General features: G+C 37.4%; 1 protein-coding gene across 2 annotated transcripts in view; it reads left to right on the forward strand.

Annotated features, from left to right (window-relative positions):
• The first annotated feature begins 11,167 nt into the window (after positions 1-11,167).
• The window catches only part of ANKRD7 (ankyrin repeat domain 7), a 28,412-nt gene continuing 15,679 nt past the window's right edge, over positions 11,168-23,900 (forward strand). The window contains exon 1 of one of the 2 annotated variants that reach the window (XM_063726149.1): positions 11,168-12,328. In XM_063726149.1, the coding sequence (XP_063582219.1) occupies positions 12,162-12,328 (167 nt within the window). In that variant the 5' untranslated portion in view covers positions 11,168-12,161. Of the gene's footprint in view, positions 12,329-12,378; positions 22,615-23,900 lie in introns of those variants that run through there. The other variant, XM_024249851.3, reaches the window with a different exon arrangement.

A 23,900-nucleotide genomic window follows, 5' to 3' on the forward strand; every position in this document is an offset into this window, starting at 1 on the left:
TGTTTGCCATCCTTTTGTTCTAATAATTTGCCTGTGGCGTCTCGTGACTCATATTTTCCATCTAATTAGAATAAAGGAAGACGAAATAGGAAAGTGAGATTATCACATGGGAAAAATAAATGCTTTCCCAACTATAACCAGCAGACTATACTGGCAAAATATACTGCTTGAATGCCATTGGCTAGATCTTTGTCATATGGTCACCCTAACTACAAGGGAGGCTAGGAAGGTGAGGGATTTTTTTTCCTTTTATGGTGACATTTTGCCACTCCAAATAAAAAAAGGGTTGCTGTTAGGAAAAAGAGAAGAATGGGGATGGGGTGGACAACCAACAATGCCTGCCATTGTGTTAGTATAGAAGCAAGTATCTCAGAGGCAGGTGAAAACAACTTCTATGCCCAAACAGGATTCTTTTTTATCTCTGATATAAAGTGCAGAATATGAATTTTAATAAATTCCCCAGGTGAGTCATATGCACATTAAAGTTTGAGGAGCACTGATCTATACTGTCTTTCTACACACTTTTTTACCTTACTTTATCCTTCAGGATTCTGGCATGAAGTCCCTCCCTATCAGTCTTTAAAAACTGTAGCCTTAAATCAGTAGGGATATAGAAGACATGAACAATACTTTCATCCATCTTGACCTAATTGCCATTTATAGAACGTTCTATCCCAAGACATCAGAATATATATTCTTTTTAAACATTTAATGAAAGGATTTAACTCCCAAACTCCAAAGCAAGATGTTCTAAGAAGACTCATTAAAAAAATTAATCTTAAAAAACACATTTTAAATTGTACAGGAGAAATGCTTATATGAGAACAGAATTATGGGGCACTCTGAATACTAATTTAAGAAAGAAATATAAACCCCTTATAAAACTCACATAATTTTCCCATTTCCCTTGAAGAAGATACTAATATTTCTGATATCACATAGGAGTAAAAATTGAGGGGAGGTCCTAATATCCAATATTAATAGAGCTGTGATTATTCAAGCTTTAGACTTAAATTTTTTAAATAGAGTAATGGTTGTTTAGTAGAGATTAATATCTAAATAAGTAAAATGAAGAAAGGGACTAAAAATCAAGTAAATAGGATAATTGAGTTTCAATGGGCAATAATTTTTATATCATGATTTTACCACCCTGAATATCAAAGTCAGTGATGTCTCCAAAAGGCAAAGGGAAGTGTACCAATTTTTGGAGCACTATAAAAAGTGAAAAGTCATCTGCCAGATCTAACATGGTATACTCTAATGGGAAAAATCATCAAGATTCTCTTCCTTCTTATGACTCTATGGTAACAGTTTAGTCGAGAAAATAAATCATAATTTGTGATTTCAAACATTTAATATGTGCACATGTATATTATAATATACTCATCCTTTATATTTATCATGCTTTTTTGAATAAATTTGCCACATTATTGCATATGAAGAATATCTCCATGTTCTTATAGCTGTTTTTCTTGGTTGCTTTCTAATTCCTTTCCTCCCTTATTGGTTACCTATGAATTGTTCAGTTCTAACAACAATTTGTAAATTTTAATACTATAGATATATTGCTGTTAATTATTACACTAAAAATAAATTATTTTACAGAGGCTACTAAGAATGTCCATGTTTTTTTCTGAGATTCTTGCCATATTTTAAGGGTGATGTGTAATTATGGGGATAAGGGATGGTATGTAAAAATAGCAAGGACACACTTTTTTAAAAAAGAAAAGTTTACATTTGAAGAAAGCCCTGGACTTTGATGATTTAAGAAGAATTTTAATTATTGTCCTCAAGCAAGATTCAATTTTCTGGTTTGATGGGGCTATATTTTTCATTTACTAGAGTAAAAAATAAAGCATATGAAACTATAAACAAGACACCTGCATGTGTATGCTTATCATTCCACTCTTCACAGTAGCAAAGTCATAGAACCAACCTAAGTGTCCATGAGTGGTTGATTTGATAAAGGAAATATTTCATATATACATATATATATACACACACACACATATGTAACATTTCTGTATATATACACAATAACATTTACTGTTTACATATTGTATAGTGTGTACATATAGAGTGTATATATGTGTGTGTGTATATATATACACTCATTCCATGATATATAATATATAATATATAATATTATATATATATATATAATGGAATACTGTGAAGCCATAAAAAAGAATTAAATCATGTCCTTTGCAGCAACATGGATGGAGCTACAGCCCATTATCCTAAGTGAACTAACTTGGAAACAGAAAATCAGCTATCACATGTTCTCACTTATCAGTGGGAGCTAAACAGTGTGTACACATGGACACAAAAATGGAAATAATAGACACTTGGGACTACAACGGGGGGAGTACAAGAGGAGGCTCAGGGTTGAAAAATTACCTATTGGGTAATGTTCACTCCATGAGTGATGGGTACACTAGAAACCCAATCTCCACCTTTACACAATATACCCATGTAATAAACATGCACATGTATCCCCTGAATCTAAAATTTAAAAAAAAGTATACAAAATTTAAATTTCAAATTATTACAGAACTCAACTGACAGATTTCAAATACCTTATTTTCCTATACAGCTGAGAGGTAGTTATTCATTTGTTAAACTTGGCTTTGGTATGTTCTGGAAAAATATTAAGAATAATGAGTATCAAATTGGGCCAAATAACAATAATATTCATCTTTGCTATGTGATCTAATTCAAAGAGTACAGGTTTGGGGTCAGACATATTTGAGATCAATTCCACATTCTGTCTATTACTAACTCCTTTTTATAAGGCTAGGGTGTGGATTAAATGAGATTAAATGTACATAATCTACAAAAGGTTACATTCCTTCCCCCTATTTTATGACTATTCTATGTATAGGGTATACATACATAGAATAGGTACCCTATTCTATGTATAGGGTATTCATTAGGTTACCATCTAGAGTACTATTGACAAATATTAGTTTTTGGAAATGAATCTAATTCATTATATATTGAAATGCCAGTTTCATGCCACCCAAATTATTAGTAGCAGGTCATTTAGATAAGTGAAATTATAAATGGTACAGGTTGCTTTGGTTTGTTTAAAAAACTAAAGAAAAATGATTATGTAAGTTCAGGTCCTTCCAAGAAAAAGAAAAAAGAAGAAAAAAAAAAAAGCATACACACACACTGTGGGGGCAATGGGAGAGTGGCTACACTTACACATAGCTACTAAGTAGAAAGCTGTAAATAAATACACTGACAATGGAGATGAAAAAAAGGAGATGAACTGAAAGAGTTATACATTGAATAAATGGATTCTGTAAGGTGGACATTTTGCTTGTAATAATTATCAAAGAAAAAGAAGAGAGAGAGAAAGAGAGGAGCAAGAGAAGTGAGTGAGAAAGAGGAAGGAAGGAGTGGTAGAGACAGAGGTGTGGCAGGACAAACCAATTAGGTATGAGCTTAAGCCAAGGAAGTAAAAGAAAAAGATAAGAATAGTAAAGTCTATGAAAAGACACATCAGAAACTTTTTTCATAGACATTTATAATTAAATTCGTGCATATTATTTTACAATTATTTATAAACACTTATTGTAATAAATATTAATATCTTAATTTTATAACTATAAACTGTCATGCAGTTTAATATGCTTATTACTACTACCTGACAGCTGTAGATTACTGGACAGAGGAAGAGAGAGAGGTGCAAAAATAGATAATAAAATCTGATACTTCTCTCTATATATGGTTTGAAATATATATTTAATGATACACGGGCATGGGTTAAAAAATGAGAAATTATGGTCTAAAATTCCCTGTACAAGCTTACAATGAGACGATATCAGAGAACATACTGTGCTCTTCTTTTTTATCTATAGTTCTTTAACATAACTCAATTGAACTTACACATCATAAACATCAATAGGGACTATAAATGTATGCCATACTTTTAGAAATTCAAAAATGCTAATTGCTAGGCATATTATGCAGATCGCATTATTGTAACGTTGCATTTTAATGCCTTTTATGTGCTAGACATTATTCTAGGTGCTCCAGGAAATCTACAAATATGACTCCTGATCTCAAACAGCTTCTAATACTGCAGGAGATACAAAATGGGTATAAGAATAACAATAAAACAAAAATTCCTGAGGTTGGGAAGCTCTAGATTGTGGTTATCAAGAGCTACTGCTTCTGGAATTATTTTAGGAGAGCATGCATTCTGGGATTTGGATGAAGAATTTTTACCATACTCTTAATGAATATATTTAGGAAGTATAGTGAAATCCCTTTGTAATATTGGTCTGGGGAAGAGAATTTAAATTCGTCTTACAAGATAACCAATATTTCTAAGATTTTGTTCATTCGAAGTATAGAACCAGTAATGAAGATAGAGAAAAAGTTATCTCTCTTTAGATACACAGAGTTCTCTCTCTATATATGTATAATTACTAATATATATTAGCTTTATATATATTACATATATGTTTATATATAATATTACATATATTATATATAATTTTTAGGTTATATATTATTACATATATTATTTTATATATATATATAGGCTTTGGAACTGAGAGGTACCAGGGAGATTTCATGTTTACTGCTGTAATTAATTAATTCAAGAAAATAACATTTTATTAGGCATAACTGATATAAAAGGCTACAATTAATTTGATTTAAATTCACAGTAAGACTCCTTACCCTCGACTTATTTTCCCAAGTAGAGAAACCAATTAGAAACACTCTCTAAATAGATGCTGAATCTAGTTAGCATAACATAGTCCATATGCATAGCATATTTGCATTGTACATTGTGTTGCAAAATATGTATTGTAAAGTAATTTCTAGAAGAACAGACTTGCCAGAGTAGGTATTGCTTAGGTCAGTTTCATGAAGATAAAGAAGCCAATCAACTCATCTATGGTCCTGAGGCCATGGTTAACTGAGATCTGCCTTCAAACACTTGATGAGGAAAACAAGTATTATTACTTCAACTAGAACAAACTCTAGGCCTAATCAGTCTTCTCAGAAATAAATTTTAACTGGAGTGAAAACATAACTAAATCTGACTTCTTCAAGTGGATCTTATTGGATCCCACATTTTGATACTATTGCTGTAAAAACACTATGGGGAGAGGAAAGAGAATGGGTTTGGGAGCCTGGCAGGCTTGGAGTTAAATTATGGTTTAACCACTTTTTTTAACTGTAGGATCTCGGGCCAATTAATCTCTCTGAACCATAGTTTTGTAATTAGTAAAAACAAGAAAATGACAGCATGGCAACCTTGCAGAGTCATTATAATTATGCAGAGAAGATACGCTCAGCACATAATATGGTGTCTAACCCAGAGTAAAACACTGAATAAATATTAGTTCCATCTCTCCCAACTCCCCTATTTAAAAGATAATAAAAGAATCATAAAATTCTACCAGTGTAAAGACTATTCTTCAGAATTCTCAGCCATTACTAAAAAGTATAAGGAATTCAATTAAACAATAGACAAATATATAGTAACATTAAGAATATAATGTTCTGAGGCTTTGCTACAAAGTACCCCTTTGGAACATAATTGAACAATATTCAGAATGAATATTCTTTATACTCTTGGTAGGCAATTAATGCATTAAAATATCTCACGTGGCACATCATCATATGCAAGGGAGAATGTGATTTATGAAAATTTGATACCTAAAAGTGAATTACAGTTATCATAATCCTAACCTGACCCTATCAAACTAACAGAAAATATCATCATGAACAGAATTGGTGTCACAATTGGAGAATGACAAATTTAAATAGCATGATGTTTCTGAGTTTATTCCAGTAGGGTCAGAGAGCATACTTATTTTGCTCTTTAATCCTTTAGTCCAAGGAGGGAATATTGGCAGACACCATTGAGTATAGCACAAAGCATCCATTGTGAGGCCTGGAGGCACTGTATTTTGCAAGTTAGCAGATGATAGAAAACAGGTAAGAGATAACAACCCTTGCAAAAACTTTCAAGCTGCCAAGGGAGATATGTGCAAGAGAGACCAATGTACTTACTTATTCTCCCCATTCTTCTTCTCAGGAAGATGCTAATACATTTGTTTAGCCCTAGCCATTTTATCTATCCTTTGACTGAATCCTGCAAACGTGGCCATTTCTGTTCTCTTGGAAAGAACAAATGAAAAAGTTCCATGTTAAGAATTCATCTATTCTGAACGACTTGGAGGTTATACTCAATGAATTAAGTTGAAGAGGAACCACTGAGAAAGTGGAGGCATGTGCCAGAGTGGTACCATCTGGAGATGCAACTCATATCAACATGTTCAAGCTTCCAGAGTGTGTCATCAGTTGTCCCTTTCTCCAGCGGGATAAAAGTTTGTTCATCTCATGTAAGCAAAACTGTCCCTTTTTTTTTTTTTGAGATGGAGTCCTGTTCTTGTCACCCAGGCTGGAGTGCAATGGCGAGATCTCAGCTCACTGCAACCTCTGCCTCCGGGGTTCAAGCGATTCTCCTGCCTCAGCCTCCTGAGTAGCTGGGATTACAGACATGCACCACCATGCCCAGCTAATTTTTGTATTTTTAGTAGAGACGGGGCTTTGTCATGTTGGCCAGGCTGGTCTTGAACTCCTGACCTCAGGTCATCCACCTGCCTTGGACTCCCAAACTGCTGGGATTACAGGCGTGAGCCACCACACCCAGCCCTGAACTCTATTTCTAATAAAGGGTTTGTGATTCTTGTTTTAAGTGGTGATCTCCTGGGATTCTCTCTTTTAGGTGGCAGAGAAGCTGTCTGGACTACTTCTTATAGCATGGTGGTTCAAAGAGTTAGCATCGTAGGATGTCACTTTTCTAACCCTTTCCATAATCATGCTTTATCAAGCATTATGACAAGACCTATGCCAAAAAACAAACAAATTCGAATAGCCACAATCCATTAAATTGGCATTTAATTTTTTAAACTATTTAAAAAGCTATTTGCTGATCAGTCTTTTATGGTATATTGTAACAAAACTTAGCTGCCTTGAAAATTGAATATAATTAAAGATTGAATATAATTAAAAATTGAATATAATTAAAGAATATAATTAAAGATTCACCCTCAAAGTAGAAGCATATGTAACATATAAAGTAATTTTAAAAGTATATTTAGGTAAGAAAATATGTTTTATTTCCCAATATTAGGGCATAACCTAGTACCCCTGAAAGATACTTAACAATTACTTGTCGAATGAATAAATGAATGAAATTAATGTTTTCCTTAGAAAAGATTTTTGAAAAACCATTAAAACTAACTGTTCTGTATGGGTACCTTGAAGATCAGGACTACACCTATTTCATGTTTGCATTTCTGGCATCTAGCAAAATGCCTGACTCATAGAAGTTTCACTAAATGTAGACTAAACTCATGATGGCCTCATGCAGTTTTTCAGGTCATGCACTACAAAAGTCACCACATCTAAAGGGAAACAATTTTCACTGTAGTATTATATTTTTGTTTTTGTGATACATTTTTGTACATCTATTAAAACTTTGAGTAGAGTCCAGCGATGGCCTCTTCGTATGTTTATTACACAAATGCAAATCTTCTGGCTAATGCCAATAAAGTATCTTTGTTGTAACAAAATTAGTAAATCATGACAATTAGCCAACAGATGAAATAAAAGTATTTTGTTCTAATGGGAGTCAACATATATCATTCCTTTCAACTTATGAAAGGGAAAGGATATTGGTAGACTGTTAATACAACCATGTGTAAAATAACTTGTGATTTTCAGTAAAAAAATGCTTTTAATTTCTATAAGAATCCACAAGAGTAAACTGAAAATATAATTTGGTATTAGTGTACACTGTCTAAACCTGACATGTCTTTTTTTCTTTTTAAATCTGACATTTCTTATTGTAGTTCATATTGTCTTCTGTTTGTTTACAGTCCTAGTTTAAACAGACAAGCATTTTTATTATGAATAAATCATTATATCATATTTAATGGTTATTAGTAATAATTCACTTGTAAAAGTAGTAGATCCATTTTGTAACAAATCCAATGTTATAAGTATAGAGAAACAAATACTATACTTATTTTAAAGTATATATGTACTTACAATAATTTACTTAATTTAAGTAAAAACAAATATACTTAATTTGCTTTTTACTTATATAACGGTACTATATGGGCTTCTTGAACATAGTGAACTTTAGAACTTAAAAGCTTCTCCTAAATGTGGTATATATACACAACGGAATACTATCCAGGCTTCAAAAAGCAGGAAACAACACTGGCAATTAATTTTTAAAACTATTTAGAAATATAAATATAATTTATAAATATAAACATAATTTTAAACTATTTATAAATATAACAAATAGTTTAAAAAATTAAATGTCATTTGCAACAACCTAGAGGGCATTTGCTAAGTGAGATAAGCTAGGCACAAAGGGACAAATATTGTATGATCTCACATATAAGTGGCATCTAAAAAACTGGAACTCACAGAAGTAGAGGGTGAATGGTGCTTACCAAATGCTCATGGTGGTTGGGAGGTAGAGAGAAAAAGGGGAGATGTTGGTCAGTGTATAAAGTTTCAGTTGGACAGGAGGAATAAATTCTGGTAATCTTTTACATAGTATGATGACCATAGTTAATAATAATGTATTTTATACTTCAAAATGGCTAAAAGAAGATTTTAAATGTTCTCACCAGAAATAAATGATAATATTTGTGGTGGCAGATATGTTAATTACCCTGATTTGAGCATTCCACATAAATACATGCATCAAAACATCACATTGTACCCCATAAATATACGTAATTATAATTTGTTAATTGAAAACTAAAAAAAACCCTCAAAAAGCACAAAAGTTGTACCATCTTCCAAGCATACTCACTTCAACCATTACAAAAGAAAGTCTGGCTTCAGATATTATTTCATAATTTGACAAATCACTTCTTAAATAATCCAAAATTCTTGAATTTTAAGAGAAACTAATACATTTACATAATGATTTTTAAAATGCTCTTTCATTGTCAAAACTTTCATAATCTTACTTTCCTCTTTAGCAGGACTACCAAAAGAAAATCTATCAGAAGTTTTAACCAGATTGCTGTATCTGAGAAAAAGAACATTTGGGTCTCTTATTTTTCCTGAGAAATTACTTGGTGATTGCTAAGTAAACAAAAAGTGTGATAAGTAACATTACTATTTTAATACTGATATTAATATAAAGTAGCAACCATATTACATAATACTCATTTCTGACAGTAGAAGAGATAGCAGCTCATAACTATATTAATAATTATATAAAATTAGTATATATCTATCCACTTCAAATTTCTGAGCTGTATGAGTTTTATATTAGTATGTAATTGAAAAATTATGGCTGAGTAATCCTAAATTGAGGTTGGTACAACTCTTTAACTGGAGGTGGCATGATGTGATGGAAAGAGTCCTGAAGTCAAAAGAGTTTAGTAGTTCTTGCCCTGGCTCTTACACGTAGCTGTATTTTCTTGGTTAAGTACTTTCTCTTAGGCTCAATGTCTTCCATCAGGTGTGGATCTTATCTGTCCTTCTTAACTTACAATAGTTGTTGCAAGGATTTAATGAGGTAACATTTACTATTATTTTGTGAGATAGTGAAGTCTAACAGAAGAATTTGCTCTTGAGCATTATTACTGAAACTATTCTAGAATCCCAAATAAAACCCATTGTCTATTTTAACATAGGTTTTATGATTTCAAAGTTCTGCAGTTTTCACAAAATGTTGTAAATCCTAACATTGCTTATTAGGTAGTCTATTGTCTGTGGTTTATAATTTCATGCACACAGGTTTCTATAGCAGCCTTATTCACAATTGCCAAAACTTGGAAGCAACCAAAACGTCCTTTGACACGAGTGTATACTTAAGCTGTGGCACATCCAGATAATGGAATATTATTGACTACTAAAAAGAAATGAGCTCTCAAGCCATGAAAACATGGCTAGTGATACAGTTTGGATATTTGTCCCTGCCCAAATCTCATGTCGAACTGTAATCCCCAGTACTGGAGGTGGGGCCTGGTGGGAGGTTATTGGATCATGAGGGTGGATTTCTCGTGAATGGTTTAGCACCATCCTCTTGGTGCTATTCTGGTGACAGTGAGTGAGTTCTCATGAGACCTGGTTGTTTAAAAGTGGGTGGCACCTCCCTTCTCTCTCTCTCGCTCCTGCTTTTGCCATGTGATATGCCTACTCCCCTTTTACGTTCTGCCATGACTGGAAGCTTCCTGAGGCCTCCCCAGAAGCAGATGCTGGTATGCTCCCTGTAAATCCTGTAGAACTGTGAGCCAATTAAACCCCTTTTCTTAAAATAACCCAGTCTCAGGTATTTCTTTATAGCAGTGCAAGAACAGCCTAATACAGACATGGAGAAAACTTAAATGCATATTACTAAGTGAAAGAGGCCAGTTTGAAAGGTTACATAATGTATGATTTCAACTACAGTATATGACATTCGGGAAAAGGCAAAGGCCTGGAGACAGTAAGATCAGTGGTTGCCAGTGGTTGGAGAGGGAGAGATTAAAGGGCAAAGTAGAGAGAATTTTTAGGGCAGTGAAACTATTCTATATGACACTATAATAATGGGGGACTCATCATTACACATTTGTCCAAACCGATAGAATGTACAAGACCAAGAAGAACCCTAATGTAAACTATGGACTTTCGGGTGATAGTGATGTCTCAATGTAGGTTAATCAACTAACAAATGTACAACTCTGGTGGGGTGATAATAGGGTAGGCTGTGCATGTGTGAGACCAAGCAGGATATGGAAAATCTTTGTATCTTCTTTTCAATTTTGCTGTGAACTTAAAACTGCTTTAAAAATTGTTTATTGGCTGGGCACCGTGGCTCACGCCTGTAATCCCAGCACTTTGGGAGGCCGAGGCGGGCGGATCACGAGGTCAGGAGATCGAGACCATCCCGGCCAACATGGTGAAACCCCATCTCTATTTAAAATACAAAAATTAATTGGGTGTGATGGCGCATACCTGTAATCCCAGCTACTCGGGAGGCTGAGGCACTAGAATCGCTTGAACCCAGGAGTTGGAGGTTGCAGTGAGACGAGATCGCACCACTGCACCCCAGCCTGGTGACAGAGTGAGGCTCAGTCTCAAAACAAACAAACAAAAAAGGTATGTTGACTTCATCGAAAATATATTTAATTCATAAGTGAATATGTTATGGGAGTTTCTTATTACATACTTTTCTACAATATGCTAATATTGATCATCAGAAATGTGTCTACGAAAATGGAAATGATGGTGTATATACTTTATTTCTATTGCTATTTATATTTAATGAAACCACTTTAAAGTTGTCAATCAAGTGGCCTATAATGGTGAGTTGTGAAAAGACAAGGATCCAGATAAAGGTGTGTTGTCCCCCGAACCCCCTGTTCCCCACCCGCCCCCAATCCTTTGTGCTGTTTTTAAAGATTTGATTCATGAAAGACTGACAGGCACACTTGGCCTGGACTCTGTGTGCAGTTACTGTTTTAGGTGCTTCGGTGTCCCTGACTGAAGGAGCCTTAGAAGGACAGAACAGGCCTCTCAGAACTTGAGGACTTGACCAGCTCCGCAGCGGTGGAGTCGAGGTCGGAGCGCGTCTCTCCGAGAATCCGTCTGGGCTCAGCTCCACGGGGCCTGTCTGCGCCGTCCTGTTACCTGTCTTTTTTGACTCCTAGGTTGAGCCCATAGATCCCCAGCAAAATACTGTGCTGCACTTTTGCCACGCTGCCCTCGCGGCACCCCGGTGGATTTTCCCGAGCTCTGTCATGGGGCACGGTTCCCATCCCTCGTCTCTAGCCAGAGCCCTGAGGCCTCTCCTCTAGCCCCAGAGGAGCCGGGGGCCACTGTCCCTTTCTTCTACGGGAGAACCAACCGTTTCATCTCTCTGGGGAGAGGGTTCAGGATACCCCGGACAAGTCCAGACGCACAACTGTCCTCTCTGCTTTTCGCAGGAACCCTTACACTACCGCTGGGTCAAAGAAGCAGGTCTCGCCGTGGACCTGCCGCAGCAAAGCCCTGCTGCTTACAAACCATGACTTCTGAAGCGGGCCCTTAAGGACGCCACGGCCAACTCCGTAAACGGCAGGTCTGCCCATGCGCGCGTCCTTTAGGTAGGCGCAGACTCAGCGCGCATGCGCAGACCAAGCACGCTGGCTGTAGCGGTGGTGTTCTTTGCTAGTTCTGGAGGTAGAGCATCTGGGGAGGCGTTCAAAGGAAGGCGGTGCCTGTGGCCAGGCAGGCTTGCAGAGGATCTGCCCCGTGCCGACCAGGGCGCCAGGACCCTGAAAGTCTCGTCCCAGTAAGCTTCCCCTGGCATCTTGCACTTAACAATTTTTTTTTTTTTAAGAGTCTCCTTATCCCACTTTAATAGCAGCTACCTCAGTCCCGGAGCATATTCTCTTCCCACGTCCCTCTGGGCTCTTCCGCATATGTTTCTTGAAGGTAAAGGGGATGATTAATGATTGAGAGCCCATTCAGCAACCCATGTCCCAGCTGTGTTTTCAGAGAGTGTGGCAGCATGTCTCCAAGGGAAACTTATAAGAAAGAAGAAAAGTACGCAGTCTAGATGTAAAGAAAAAACGGTATTCAGCAGAATAACTCCTCCTCTCCTCTTCTGGCTCTGTCTCATTCCATAAAACCTTACCTTTAAATTTTAACCCTGATGTCAAATGAGTGTCATGAATTCAATCATAGAGATACACTTAAAAGATTTGAAGAAATCAAATTTATAGCCAATGAATGCAATTTATATCAAAGATACATGGTTCCAAGGATGCTGAAGTAGTATACACATAGAGTAAAGGAGAAAAGGTTCTCCTTTATGAGGTCAGTCCTGGGAAGTGACTAGTACATCATCTTTATATTACATCGAAGGAAATGGAGCTATGGTTAATGTCTTAGTCTGTTTGTGCTGCTATGACAAAATTCCTTGAGACTGGATAATTTATAAACAATAGAAATTTATTTCTTACAGTTCTGGAGGCTGGGAATTCCAAGATCAAGGTGCCAGCAGTTTTGGTGTCTGCTGAGAGCCCAGTGTCCGCTTTCAAGATGATGTCTTAAACACTGTGTCCTCTAGAGGGGACAAATACTGTATCCTAACATGACAGACAGAAGGAAAGACTTAAAAGGGCCAAGATAGTTATCTCCAGACCTTCTATAAGGCAGTAATCTCATCCATGAGGGCAGAGCCTTCATAGCCTAATCACCTCCAAAAGGCCCCTCCTCTTAATACTGCTGGGTTGGGAAGTGATTTTCAGCATAAACTTTGGAGGAGATGCATTCAAACCCTAGCAGTTAAGAAGCTTGAAAATTATTATGCTTCCAAGTGGCTAAGTAGGAATTTGAATCTACTACATCATTTTCATTCTGTTACTAAGATTATCAATGGAAATAATAAATATATTAAGGAGGCATACAATATGGAGAATTTTTCTCTTATAATGTTTGTACAGGACAGAAAAAAATAATTTAAAAGCTTTAATAATAACTCTCATTAAATAGACACATTTTCTGAAGATTTAAAACTTAAAAATCAGGAGGCAAAGATATAATATTAGAATATGTGTCAGAGAGTGAATGTACAAATAGACAATGGCCAGACCATGTATGAAAGTAGAACTCTGACCCACAGCCTCTGCAACCATCAGCCCAGAATGGTCAATGACTGCCAGTATTTTGCCTCACTCCAACCAGAACCAACCAGAGAAAACCAAATAGATCCTCAAACCAATCACATAAGTTGCCCCATTTCTGGTCAGCCAACAACCCCCAATCAGAGCACACCAGAAGCCTTTTCTTTTTTTCACCATTGAAGTTTTTTCATTTTCCTTTTTGCCTTTGAGTCTCTGTCAGATGCAAGTATTGATGGCTGACTCCCTTGCTATGCAAACTCTGAATAAATAGGTTCTGGTTATTCTCATTTGGGTTATCTTTATATGAACAGTTTCCCTAGACCACCAGCAAGATTTGGTCTATACCACCTATTACTGCAGACCCCATCCTTCAACCAGTGGTTCCCGTGGAGACTCCTTGCACCTTGCTTTTCATGGCTTGTTGGGTCTTTGCTGATGTGACTAAGTCAGCACAAGTCTGCATTATGCTTTATGTGTGTGTGTTCAGTTCCTCTACTATTTTTTCTTCGATTTTGTTGGTTTCTTAATTTGGTATCTGGATTTTGCTACTGAGTCTCATTTGTTTGGCATCTTTGGTGAAATCAGGCCATTCTCTTTTGTTCCTTCTTGCTCTGTTTTTGGACTTTCATTTTGCATTGTGCTATCTAAAGTGTTGTTTGTCATGAGAAGGAGAATCACAAGATAAAACATTATCCAGTGTTTTATAAGCCTGGTATTTAAGCTGGTCTCACAGACCAGTGAATGCACCAGGCTGGCATCCTGTTTGGATAGACTTTGTTTTTGGTCACCAAAAAAACTGGATGAGGTGTCAATTTTTTTGTCCTGAGATCTTGAATTTGAGTTCTGTTTCTGATTTTCCACCTGGCAGGGGATTGGGAGAGGGGCACATTGTAGAATCTGCGTTTGGAGCAGGTCAACCATCAGATCGGGTACCTGAGGTACAAAGTGTCCAAGCATCACTTTTGTCAACATAAGAATCACAAAAGTATAAATTAAGAAAGGAGACTTTATTTTTTATAAAAGGTTGCAGTCTATAAGGTGGCCAGCCATTCTGACAGGCTGGGAAGCCTAGCCTTTAGCAAAGACTGTTAGCAGGCACTTTGAAGGAGGAAGTGTTGGGGCAGGAACTTTATGTTGCACAGGTTGGCTAAAGATTACATATTTAACAGGTTATAGGAAGAGCTGTGAATAATCATAAAAGGGGTCACATGAATGATAAGCATACATGCATGCTACATGCATTCCGTATTCACTTTGCATTTAAATGCATTACAGTTAGGCCCATAAGTCAAAAGGTGAAGCAGGGATATAAAGGCACTCGAGCACAGAGCCTCTGTAAACTGGCCAGAGCCAGTGTATGGTCAGTGATCTCTTATCAGAAGAAAGTTACTGAAATCAGTCTCTTGGCCAATCAAAGCAGAGGTTATGGCTTGTGGAACAGAGGGGTCAGTTATTCAGTGTCTGTTGCTTGGTGAAATGCAATTGTTTGAATATTGCTTATCTTGAGGTCAGTGCTTGTTTAGCTGCTAGAGAAAAAAAAAAAAAAACCTCATGACAGAACAGAGTTTATTCTTTAGGTGTATAGGTGTGTCACTTAACCCTTGCCTGGCATGACTCTGTAGCAAAAAGATACCAAATTAAAAACAGGACATAGATATCTTATTGCTTAGATATCTTATCCAATTTGATATCTTATTGCTACAAAGAACCCATTATGTCATTCTTATGATCTCTATTTTGACATTAATGCTGATCAGTTATTGTGTCTGCACCACAAAAGGGAGGCGGTATAATAAGGCATGTTGAGCCTCCTGTACTGGCATGGCTGGGAGCCCAGTTTTTAAGGTTTCTCTGGGGTCCCCTTGGTCCATTCAGTCAGTTGCAGGGATTAGGATTTCATTTTTAGTCCTCACTTTAGACTGACTGCTGCCAGCTGTTATGGATGGAATCATCTAAATCAAAATTCTCTCCTTCTCCAGGAAAAGCTGCTGCTTTTTACATGTACGCTTTTAAACCACAGAGGAGAAAACACTCATAGTACAAAACTGAAGCTAAAATGTGTCCCAGGCAGAGAGAACAACATGTGTGAGACCCCTGAGATCACAAATGGTTTGTGGCATGGGCACAAATGAGCAAGGGAGAATGGTTTAAAGATATACTCAGAACATAGATCATGTAGAAGCTTAAATATACTTGCTAAGAATTTTTCATTTTTCTCCATGAAGAAACAACGTAGAGTTTTAAGCAAGGAGAGTGACACAATTTGATTCATGTTTTGAAAGAAGTATCTATTTAATAATTATCTAGAAGGTTTCTTCTCTCAGTTAGGCACAGCCTGGTCCTATAAGATAAGCAGACATCAAGAGCTCAATAAATTATCTGAAAAATACTCCAAACCAGCTCTATCTTTTCTGTGTTATTTCAAGGCCGTGTGTTACAGGGCTTGGGGCAATTGCTCTATGTTACATCAGGCTAATGTTTATATTTTGAGTTGTAGGAAGTGAAGATCTATTGGAAAGTTTTCACCAAAGTTTTTAATAAAGTTAATGCTGGCAGCAGTGTGGAGGATGGGCAAGAGTAGTCATAAAAGTTGCGGCTCAGTGATCATTTAGATGTCTCTTGTAATAGTTTAAGGAACAAAGAAGAGCCTAGACTAAGGCAACAGGAATGAGAGACAAGGGGAAAAGGGAAAAGATAAAAAACAGCTCATTAGTGATAGAAGGCAATAACCCTTCTATATGTCTGTGTACCTCTCACATAAATGTAGATCTCCTGGGCTCTAGGTTCTGATGGGTGGTCCTATAGGATAGAGGTATTATCTTCCCGAAGAGAAGGAACAGACATCTGGTGGAAGCAGGTTTGAGAAAGAGTGTGAGGAGAAAAACTAGAAAAATCATTCCACACAACTCCATTAAGGAATTTTTGTGCTAAGAGAAAATGAGATCTAGGCAGCAGCTGTGCGTCTGTGTGTGTGTGTGTGTGTGTGTGCACGCGTGTGTGCATAAGCACGCTATAAAGCATTGAGAAATTATAGTATCTATTGAATAAAGGAAAAAGAAAACATCGTATTGAAATCAGAAAAGGGAGAATTAGTGGAGCAATATCCTTCAGAACTTAAGAGGTGATGACCTGTTTCCCAAGGGTTGGCCTACTTAGGAGCAGGAGCATTTCATCCACAGTAAGAGGAAAAAAGGAAAAATGGGCAAGGTGCAGGCAAGAGGGACAGTGTGGTCCAGGAAGCCTCTGTAAGTTGCGTTCTGCTGGCTTTCTGCGTCAGTGAAATACAAAGTCATCAGAGTAGGAGATAGGTAGATAGAGAAGATAAGAAATAGTGATCCGCAAGGATGGAAGTGTCAGTGGATCAGGGAACTATCATTATAGCCAAGTGACATTTAAACTCAGTAGAGGAAAAATTTCACAAAATATACACACATCAGATATTTTCAGTGACTCACCTAGGATTTAATTATATTGTAAATGGAGCTTTGAAAGATCGACTAGTACAATAGCCTTTATTCAGAAATGCTCTACTTTGAAGAGAAACAGAGAAACCTTCAATTGGCATTTAGTACTAATACTTTCACATTTTTCAATCACACTGACCAGAAGTAGATAAAAATTGTTTATAGCTGGAAGGGTCCTGAGAAATGGGAGTAAATGTCACAATAGGGCTCAATTCACCTCTGAGGTATGTATGAATGAAAGAATTAATGGATAAAGGCCCTTGGAGGACTATTTTTAAAGAAAATCCAGAAAGAAAGGTAATAATTTCGGTGTAGAAATATCTCACAATTTTGCTATTTTTAATTTTCAATTTTCTTAAGTAGGACTCAATTCTAATCTTTGTAAAATCTACAGGGTATACTAAAAATACATTCTTTAATTTGAAAAAGGAATTGTACATTTTCAAGTAATTCAAAAATCTACTAATATTATAACAAAAGAGATATAATCTTTAGGTGTATGAGATTTCTGTTCCTGTACTTCCCAAGAACAGTTTCTTTATACTAAACTGTCAGGAAAATTTTGTATATGAGTATTAATGTTAATTATAGAAGTAAGAAAATTGATGGAAAAAAGACAAAAATAGTAACCATAAACAAATGTGAAAAACAGCCATTTATCACTGTAAACACACATACTTCATTGCCACTTTTATTCAGTATCTTTTTTTTTCACAAATCTTGCTTGGATACTCCAACAGTTGATTTCAATTATTATTCTTTCAAAATTTATATTGTCTGTTTTTTAATGCTTCTTGGAATAGGCATACTATGAATATTGAAATTAAGCCCTGATGATTTGTAGTTCTTGCCAATTTTCTTTTTTTTTTTATTTTTATTTTTATTTTTTGAGACTGATTCTTGCTCTGTTGCCCAGGCTGGAGTGCAGTGGCACAATCTCGGCTCACTGCAAGCTCCGCCTCCTGGGTTCACACCATTCTCCTGCCTCAGCCTCCCAAGTAGCTGGAATTACAGGCACCCGCCACCACGCCTGGCTAATTTTTTTCTATTTTTAGTAGAGATGGGGTTTCACCGTGTTAGCCAGGATGGTCTCGATCTCCTGACCTCGTGATCTACCCACCTCGGCCTCCCAAAGTGCTGGGATTACAGGCGTGAGCCACCGTGCCTGGCTGCCAGTTTTCATTATGTAAATACTCCCATTTCTGAGTGTAAGCTTCCAAAAGTTCTTGTATATTTAGCAATCTGACCCTGGGTGTGATATGAGTCACCTCCAGCCCACCACTGTTTGAATGGTATTTAAAGTGAAGGTACAGAAGCTATTTAAAAGGTCACAGAATTAATCTAGGCAAGAGATAAAGAGACTAAATTAAGGTAGCAGAAATAGGAGAGACTATTTCCAAATAGAATAGATGGAAGGGAGCTCCTGAGGGAAATCATCCTTCCATATGTCTTTATATACCTCATATGGATGTTGGACTGCTGTGTTCTGATGACTTGTTCTGTCAGGCAGACGGTATATTGCCCTAAACATAGTGGATTTTTAAAAAGCAATCATCCAAATAAAAGACTTATCCTGGAAGAGGAAATGAAGGATTGAATTATAAGCACTGTGCACTTAGGCTACACTAAATTTATAGAAAAACATTTTTCTTTCTTCAGTAATAAATTAACCTTAGCATACTGTCATTTTTTTACTTTATAAACTTAAATTTTTTGACGTTTTGACTGTTTTGTAATAACACTTAGCTTAAAATACACATTGTACAGCCGTACAAAAATATTTTCTTTTTTTACATCCTCATTCTACAAGATTTTTTCTATTTTTATTTTTTTTAAACTTTTTAAACTTTCTTGTTAATGTGCACATTAGCCCAGGCCTACAGAGGGTCAGGATCCTCAAGACATCCAAGACATCAGCAGGCCACAGAAATTTTTCAGCTCTATTACAATCATATGGGCCTATAATTGTATATGCAGTCCCTTGTTGAGGGACATGATTGTATTTTTTTGATTTACATACTAAATATATGAGTTCGTGTGTTGGTACACTAATATATCATGTCTATTCTAGAGCATATAAAATTATTTTCAAGGGAAGATGTAAAAATAGGTATGAAGAAGTTCTGGTACTTTTTTCCCCACCCAGCAGATCACTTTTTTTTTTTTTTTTAATCACTTGAGTATTATGCACTGCTCTTTAAAGATTCCTTCTCTCAGGAGGACCCTAAGGGTAGAATAGGAACTGGCACTCTCCCATGGCCGGGACGCTGCCTTCTGGAGGCACTTATGGAGATGGACTGGAGTCTAGAGTCATGGAAAGTAGGCATATTTGATGGGCCAGTTTTACATTAAGTTCTGTAGTCTCATTGCATCTGGCACCCTCAAGTTTCTTATTAAATACTACAGCCTGGTTTTTAGCTTTGTTCCATAGTAGGAAAAGTTTGAGCATAGGAAAAGTTCTGTGCCCAAAATTGCATCCAAGAATTCAAAAGGCAAATAGAAGCAGAGGTTATTTTTCATATACTTATCCGTTCATTTGACATACATTTACTGAGCACTTAATGTGCCAAGCCCTGTTCTGAGAGTTGAGAAGTAGCCTGGAGTAAAGCATACAAAAATGGCTGCCTTCTCAGAGCTTATATTATTGTGGCAGGACCAGCATTCCAGGAAAGGGGAGCAATAAGGTCAGGGTCCCTGAGACAGGAACATGCCTAGTGTGCTGGGAAATAAATAAATCACTGTGGTTGAAGCAATTTGAGTTTGGGTAAGAAGAACTTGAGGTCAGAAAAGTAAAAGTGGAGGCAGGGCGTATGGGATTGGGGTCGCAGATTGCATAGGGCCATGTGGATCAGTATAAGAAATTTAGCTCTTACTGTTAGGAATTTGAGAAATGATTGGAGAGTTTTTTGCAAATAAGTAACTTCATCAGACAGTATGTTAACTGGATAATTCAGGTGGCTAGGTTGAGAATAGACCAGGGCAAGGGCAGTGTATGAGGGCAGAAGCATGAAGATCAGTCAGGATTCTAGTGTAAAATATTAAAGAAAGGTAATGCAAACGAGACAGATGATGTTGGTCTGGGATACAGTGACAGGAGTGGTCAAATTCTGTTTATATTTTGGAAACAGTGCAGTCAGGGTTTGCTAACTGATTAGATGTGGCCTTTGAGAAAGAGAAAAGTCAAGGATGACATCAAAGATTTGCCTTGATCAACTGGAAGAATAGGGTTACTCAATCTCAAGTAGGAAAGACAGTAAGAGAGTGGAATGTGAGGAGACCAGTTTAGACATGTTAAGGGTGAGATGTTTATTGAATCTATAATATAAACAACCCAAATTCAGGTATTGAATAGGCAAGTAGATTTACCAGTTGGGAGTTCAGGAGAGGAACCAGACTGGAACTCTCAATTTGAGTGTCAGTAGCATATAAATGCCATTTAAAGTCATAAGACTGTGATAACCCAGCAGGGAATATAGATACAATAAAAAAAATTCTGAATATATTTTGTATTTACAATTGACAGGATTTGCTGGCTGTCAAAATGTAGGTATAAAAGATAAAATTTGAGAACGCCTCCAAGGATTTATAAAGAATAAAAAAAGCTGTTGGTGGGTTGATTCTGGGGCTCTCCAATAATTGAAGATAAAGAGGAACCAACAAATTGGATTGAAAAAAATGTTTAAAGAGGTAGGAATCAAACTAGACAAGCATGATATCTTGGAAGCCAAACCAAAAAAAAATAAAAAGTGTTTCAAGGAGTTAGCAATGGTCAGCTGTGTCAAATGCTGCTGTATTTACATGAAAACTCAGAAATGACCATTAGCTTTCATGTGATAGACATCATCGTCAATCTGGCTTAAAAGTAGTGTCAATTGAGTGATGTGAGCAAAAAGGTGATGATGGGAACTGCTTTAAGTGAGAACAGAGGGAGAAAAATTGTAGCAGAGATTATAACATTTTAGACAATCCTACTGAGGAATTTTGCCACAAAAGTGAACAATTGCGGTGATGGTTTCAGGGGCAGATGTGATCAATCTTCCTGTTTGTTTTTTTTAGGATGAGGCAAATACTAGTATGTATTTAAGCTAATAAGAATTGGTTAACAGAGAGGGAAACTTTAAAGATACATATGAAAACAGGGAAGAAGGGTTTACTGAATAATGTTTTTGGATAGGCTAGAGAGGATGGGGTCTAATACATGCAAAAATGGTGCTGGCCTTTGCTAGGAACATGAACATATCATCTATATGAACAAGAGAGAGGTAAAGTTTTTTTTTTTTTTTTTTAATCAAGGCGCAGGTAAGTGGGTAGATATCTTGGGAGCTGGTACAGTTTCTCTTTTGATTGGATCTTTTTCTGAATGGATCAGGAAAAAGGGCCATGAGCCAAGGAGGTGTGAAGAGAGAGGAAGAATAACAGACCATTTGAGGTGGATTTTCCTGAACTGGAAATGAAAGATGATGGCAGGACTGTGTTTTTTCCTTTGGTCACATTTCGTGGCTTAGGGCAGAGCAAAGAGTTTAGATTTAATGAGGGTTTTGGTTTAGGCACAGATAGGTAAGGAAAGGAATGGGGAAAAACTTAGTGAAGGTATCTGCATGGGAGTGATTATGACGATTGACCGTGGAATTTAGTTGAGTAGTGAAGTGAGGACACAGGGTGTGGGGGTCCAGGCCAGGGAAAGGATATGAGACTAATGGACTGTAGGTTCAGTGAATTAGATTTTCAAAGGACTTTTGGAGTTTTGTGACCAAAGTGAGCTGGAATATGAGAAATGGTATTAAAAAGTGTGTATGAAATTGAGATTATTGAGGAATTGCAGTTATTATAAAGACAATTCGTAGCATGTGGCCAGGGAGGTGAGAGGCTGGGAGTAGGTTGGAGGGAAGATCACTGGAAGAGATCCACCCCTCCCCATCCCCATCACAAGGAAGGTAGGTATTAGTTTGCAAGAGTTCAAGCCCTTAGATCTGCTTTTGAAGGAGAAGAGGCTATTTGTAAGAAAGCTGGTAAGTTTCTATTCCAAGGTTCATGATCTAATAGGAAGACTGCAGGTGTGGCCGTCAGGCCCAAGTCCTAGGTGAGAATGCGGGTCTGCGAGCCCCTAGGACGGGACCATAACGACCTTAACAGCCATAACGACCGTAACTGCCATAACGGCGGCTGCGCGAGGCCCTTCCAGCATTTCCACTTTCGTCAGGTACTGGAGAGGGCTGCCGGCTCTTCGCCAGGGCAGAGGGGCAGGGCGGACGGCTAGGAGTCCAAGAAACATCCTGGTCTGAGGGAAAGACTGCAGCCTGCACCGCCATGAATAAGCTTTTCAGCTTCTGGAAGAGGAAGAATGAGACCCGCAGCCAGGGCTACAACCTTCGAGAAAAGGATTTAAAGAAACTTCACAGAGCTGCTTCAGTCGGGGATTTGAAGAAGCTGAAGGAATACCTTCAGATCAAGAAATATGATGTAAATATGCAGGACAAAAAATACAGGTGACCAGACTGAAGAGCCAGCGCGGGAGGACGGGTTGGGGCCTGGGTCATTCAAGCAGAAATAAGACAAGTAGGGGCTGTTTGACACTGATTGTCACTTTGGGTTTCCCAAAGAAGAGAGATTGTCTGGTAACCATTGGCAGAGGGTCCCACTCCAACTTTCGGCTTTTTATTTAATTTTTTAAAAATGCTGGGCCGGGCGCGGTCGCTCACGCCTGTAATCCCAGCACTCTGGGAGGCCGAGGTGGGTGGGTCTCCTGAGGTCAGGAGTTTGAGACCAGCCTGGCCAACATGGCGAAACCCCGTCTCTAACCAAAAATACAAAAATTAGTGGGGCGTGGTGGCGGGCGCCTGTAATCCCAGCTACTCAGGGGGCTGAGGTAGGAGAATCACTTGAACCGGGAAGGCGGAGGTTGCAGTGAGCCGAGATCAGGCCACTGCATTCCAGCCTGAGTGACAGAGCAAGACTCGTCTCAAAAAAAAAAAAAAAAAAAAAAAAAGTTGCTTACTTGAATATTTTCTACCCTTCCTGAGTCTATCCTCTCCTCTGACCGGCTTAGTCTCCACTGGCAGTCCATCTTTTCCCCACCTTACTGTTTTGCTTCTTGGTAATAGATCGTCCCCAGGCACTAAGATGTACAATTTTGCTAATGGGAGAATAGGAAAAGAGTAGAGACGACCCCCTGGAACATTGGTTAGTTAGATTTTAACACTTGGAAACATCAAAACAAGTATCTTTTAAATTTTTTGAAAAAGAAGCTTGCTGAGTTTATTGATACTTAACAAACTTATTTGGACAGAGGATGATTTTTTTTCTCCCTTCATTGCTACTCATTACTTATCACCTATTTTCTTAAATCTGATTTCATTTTCTCACCAAATATATGCTGCAAATATGTGTTACAACTGTATAAACGTGTCAGATTCTGGGATAATATGATGAATAAGCCGTACTATTCATTAACCACACTCATTACCATTGAACTTGTCAAGTCACAAAGGTCCCTTGTAGCCCCCGGGGCCTTGATGCAACACAATCAGCTATATGAACTCTGTTAAACCACTGTCCTTACTTTGGTTACAATTTAAAAGAGACTTTTGAGAATCTCCAAACTCAGAGTTGCTGTTGAGCTGGAGTTGGCAAACAGAGGGACTCCCCAGATAGCTTCATACCCAGGTTAGCTTTATAACAAGTGTAGTTTTAGGCTCTATCGTGGCATACTTGAGAGCACAATGGCTGCTTCAAAACAGGCATTTGAACTCGCTGTTTAATCAAATTCTCCTTT

Source organism: Pongo abelii, chromosome 6 (assembly GCF_028885655.2).
Source record: "Pongo abelii isolate AG06213 chromosome 6, NHGRI_mPonAbe1-v2.0_pri, whole genome shotgun sequence".
NCBI classification, from domain to species: Eukaryota; Metazoa; Chordata; class Mammalia; order Primates; family Hominidae; genus Pongo; species Pongo abelii.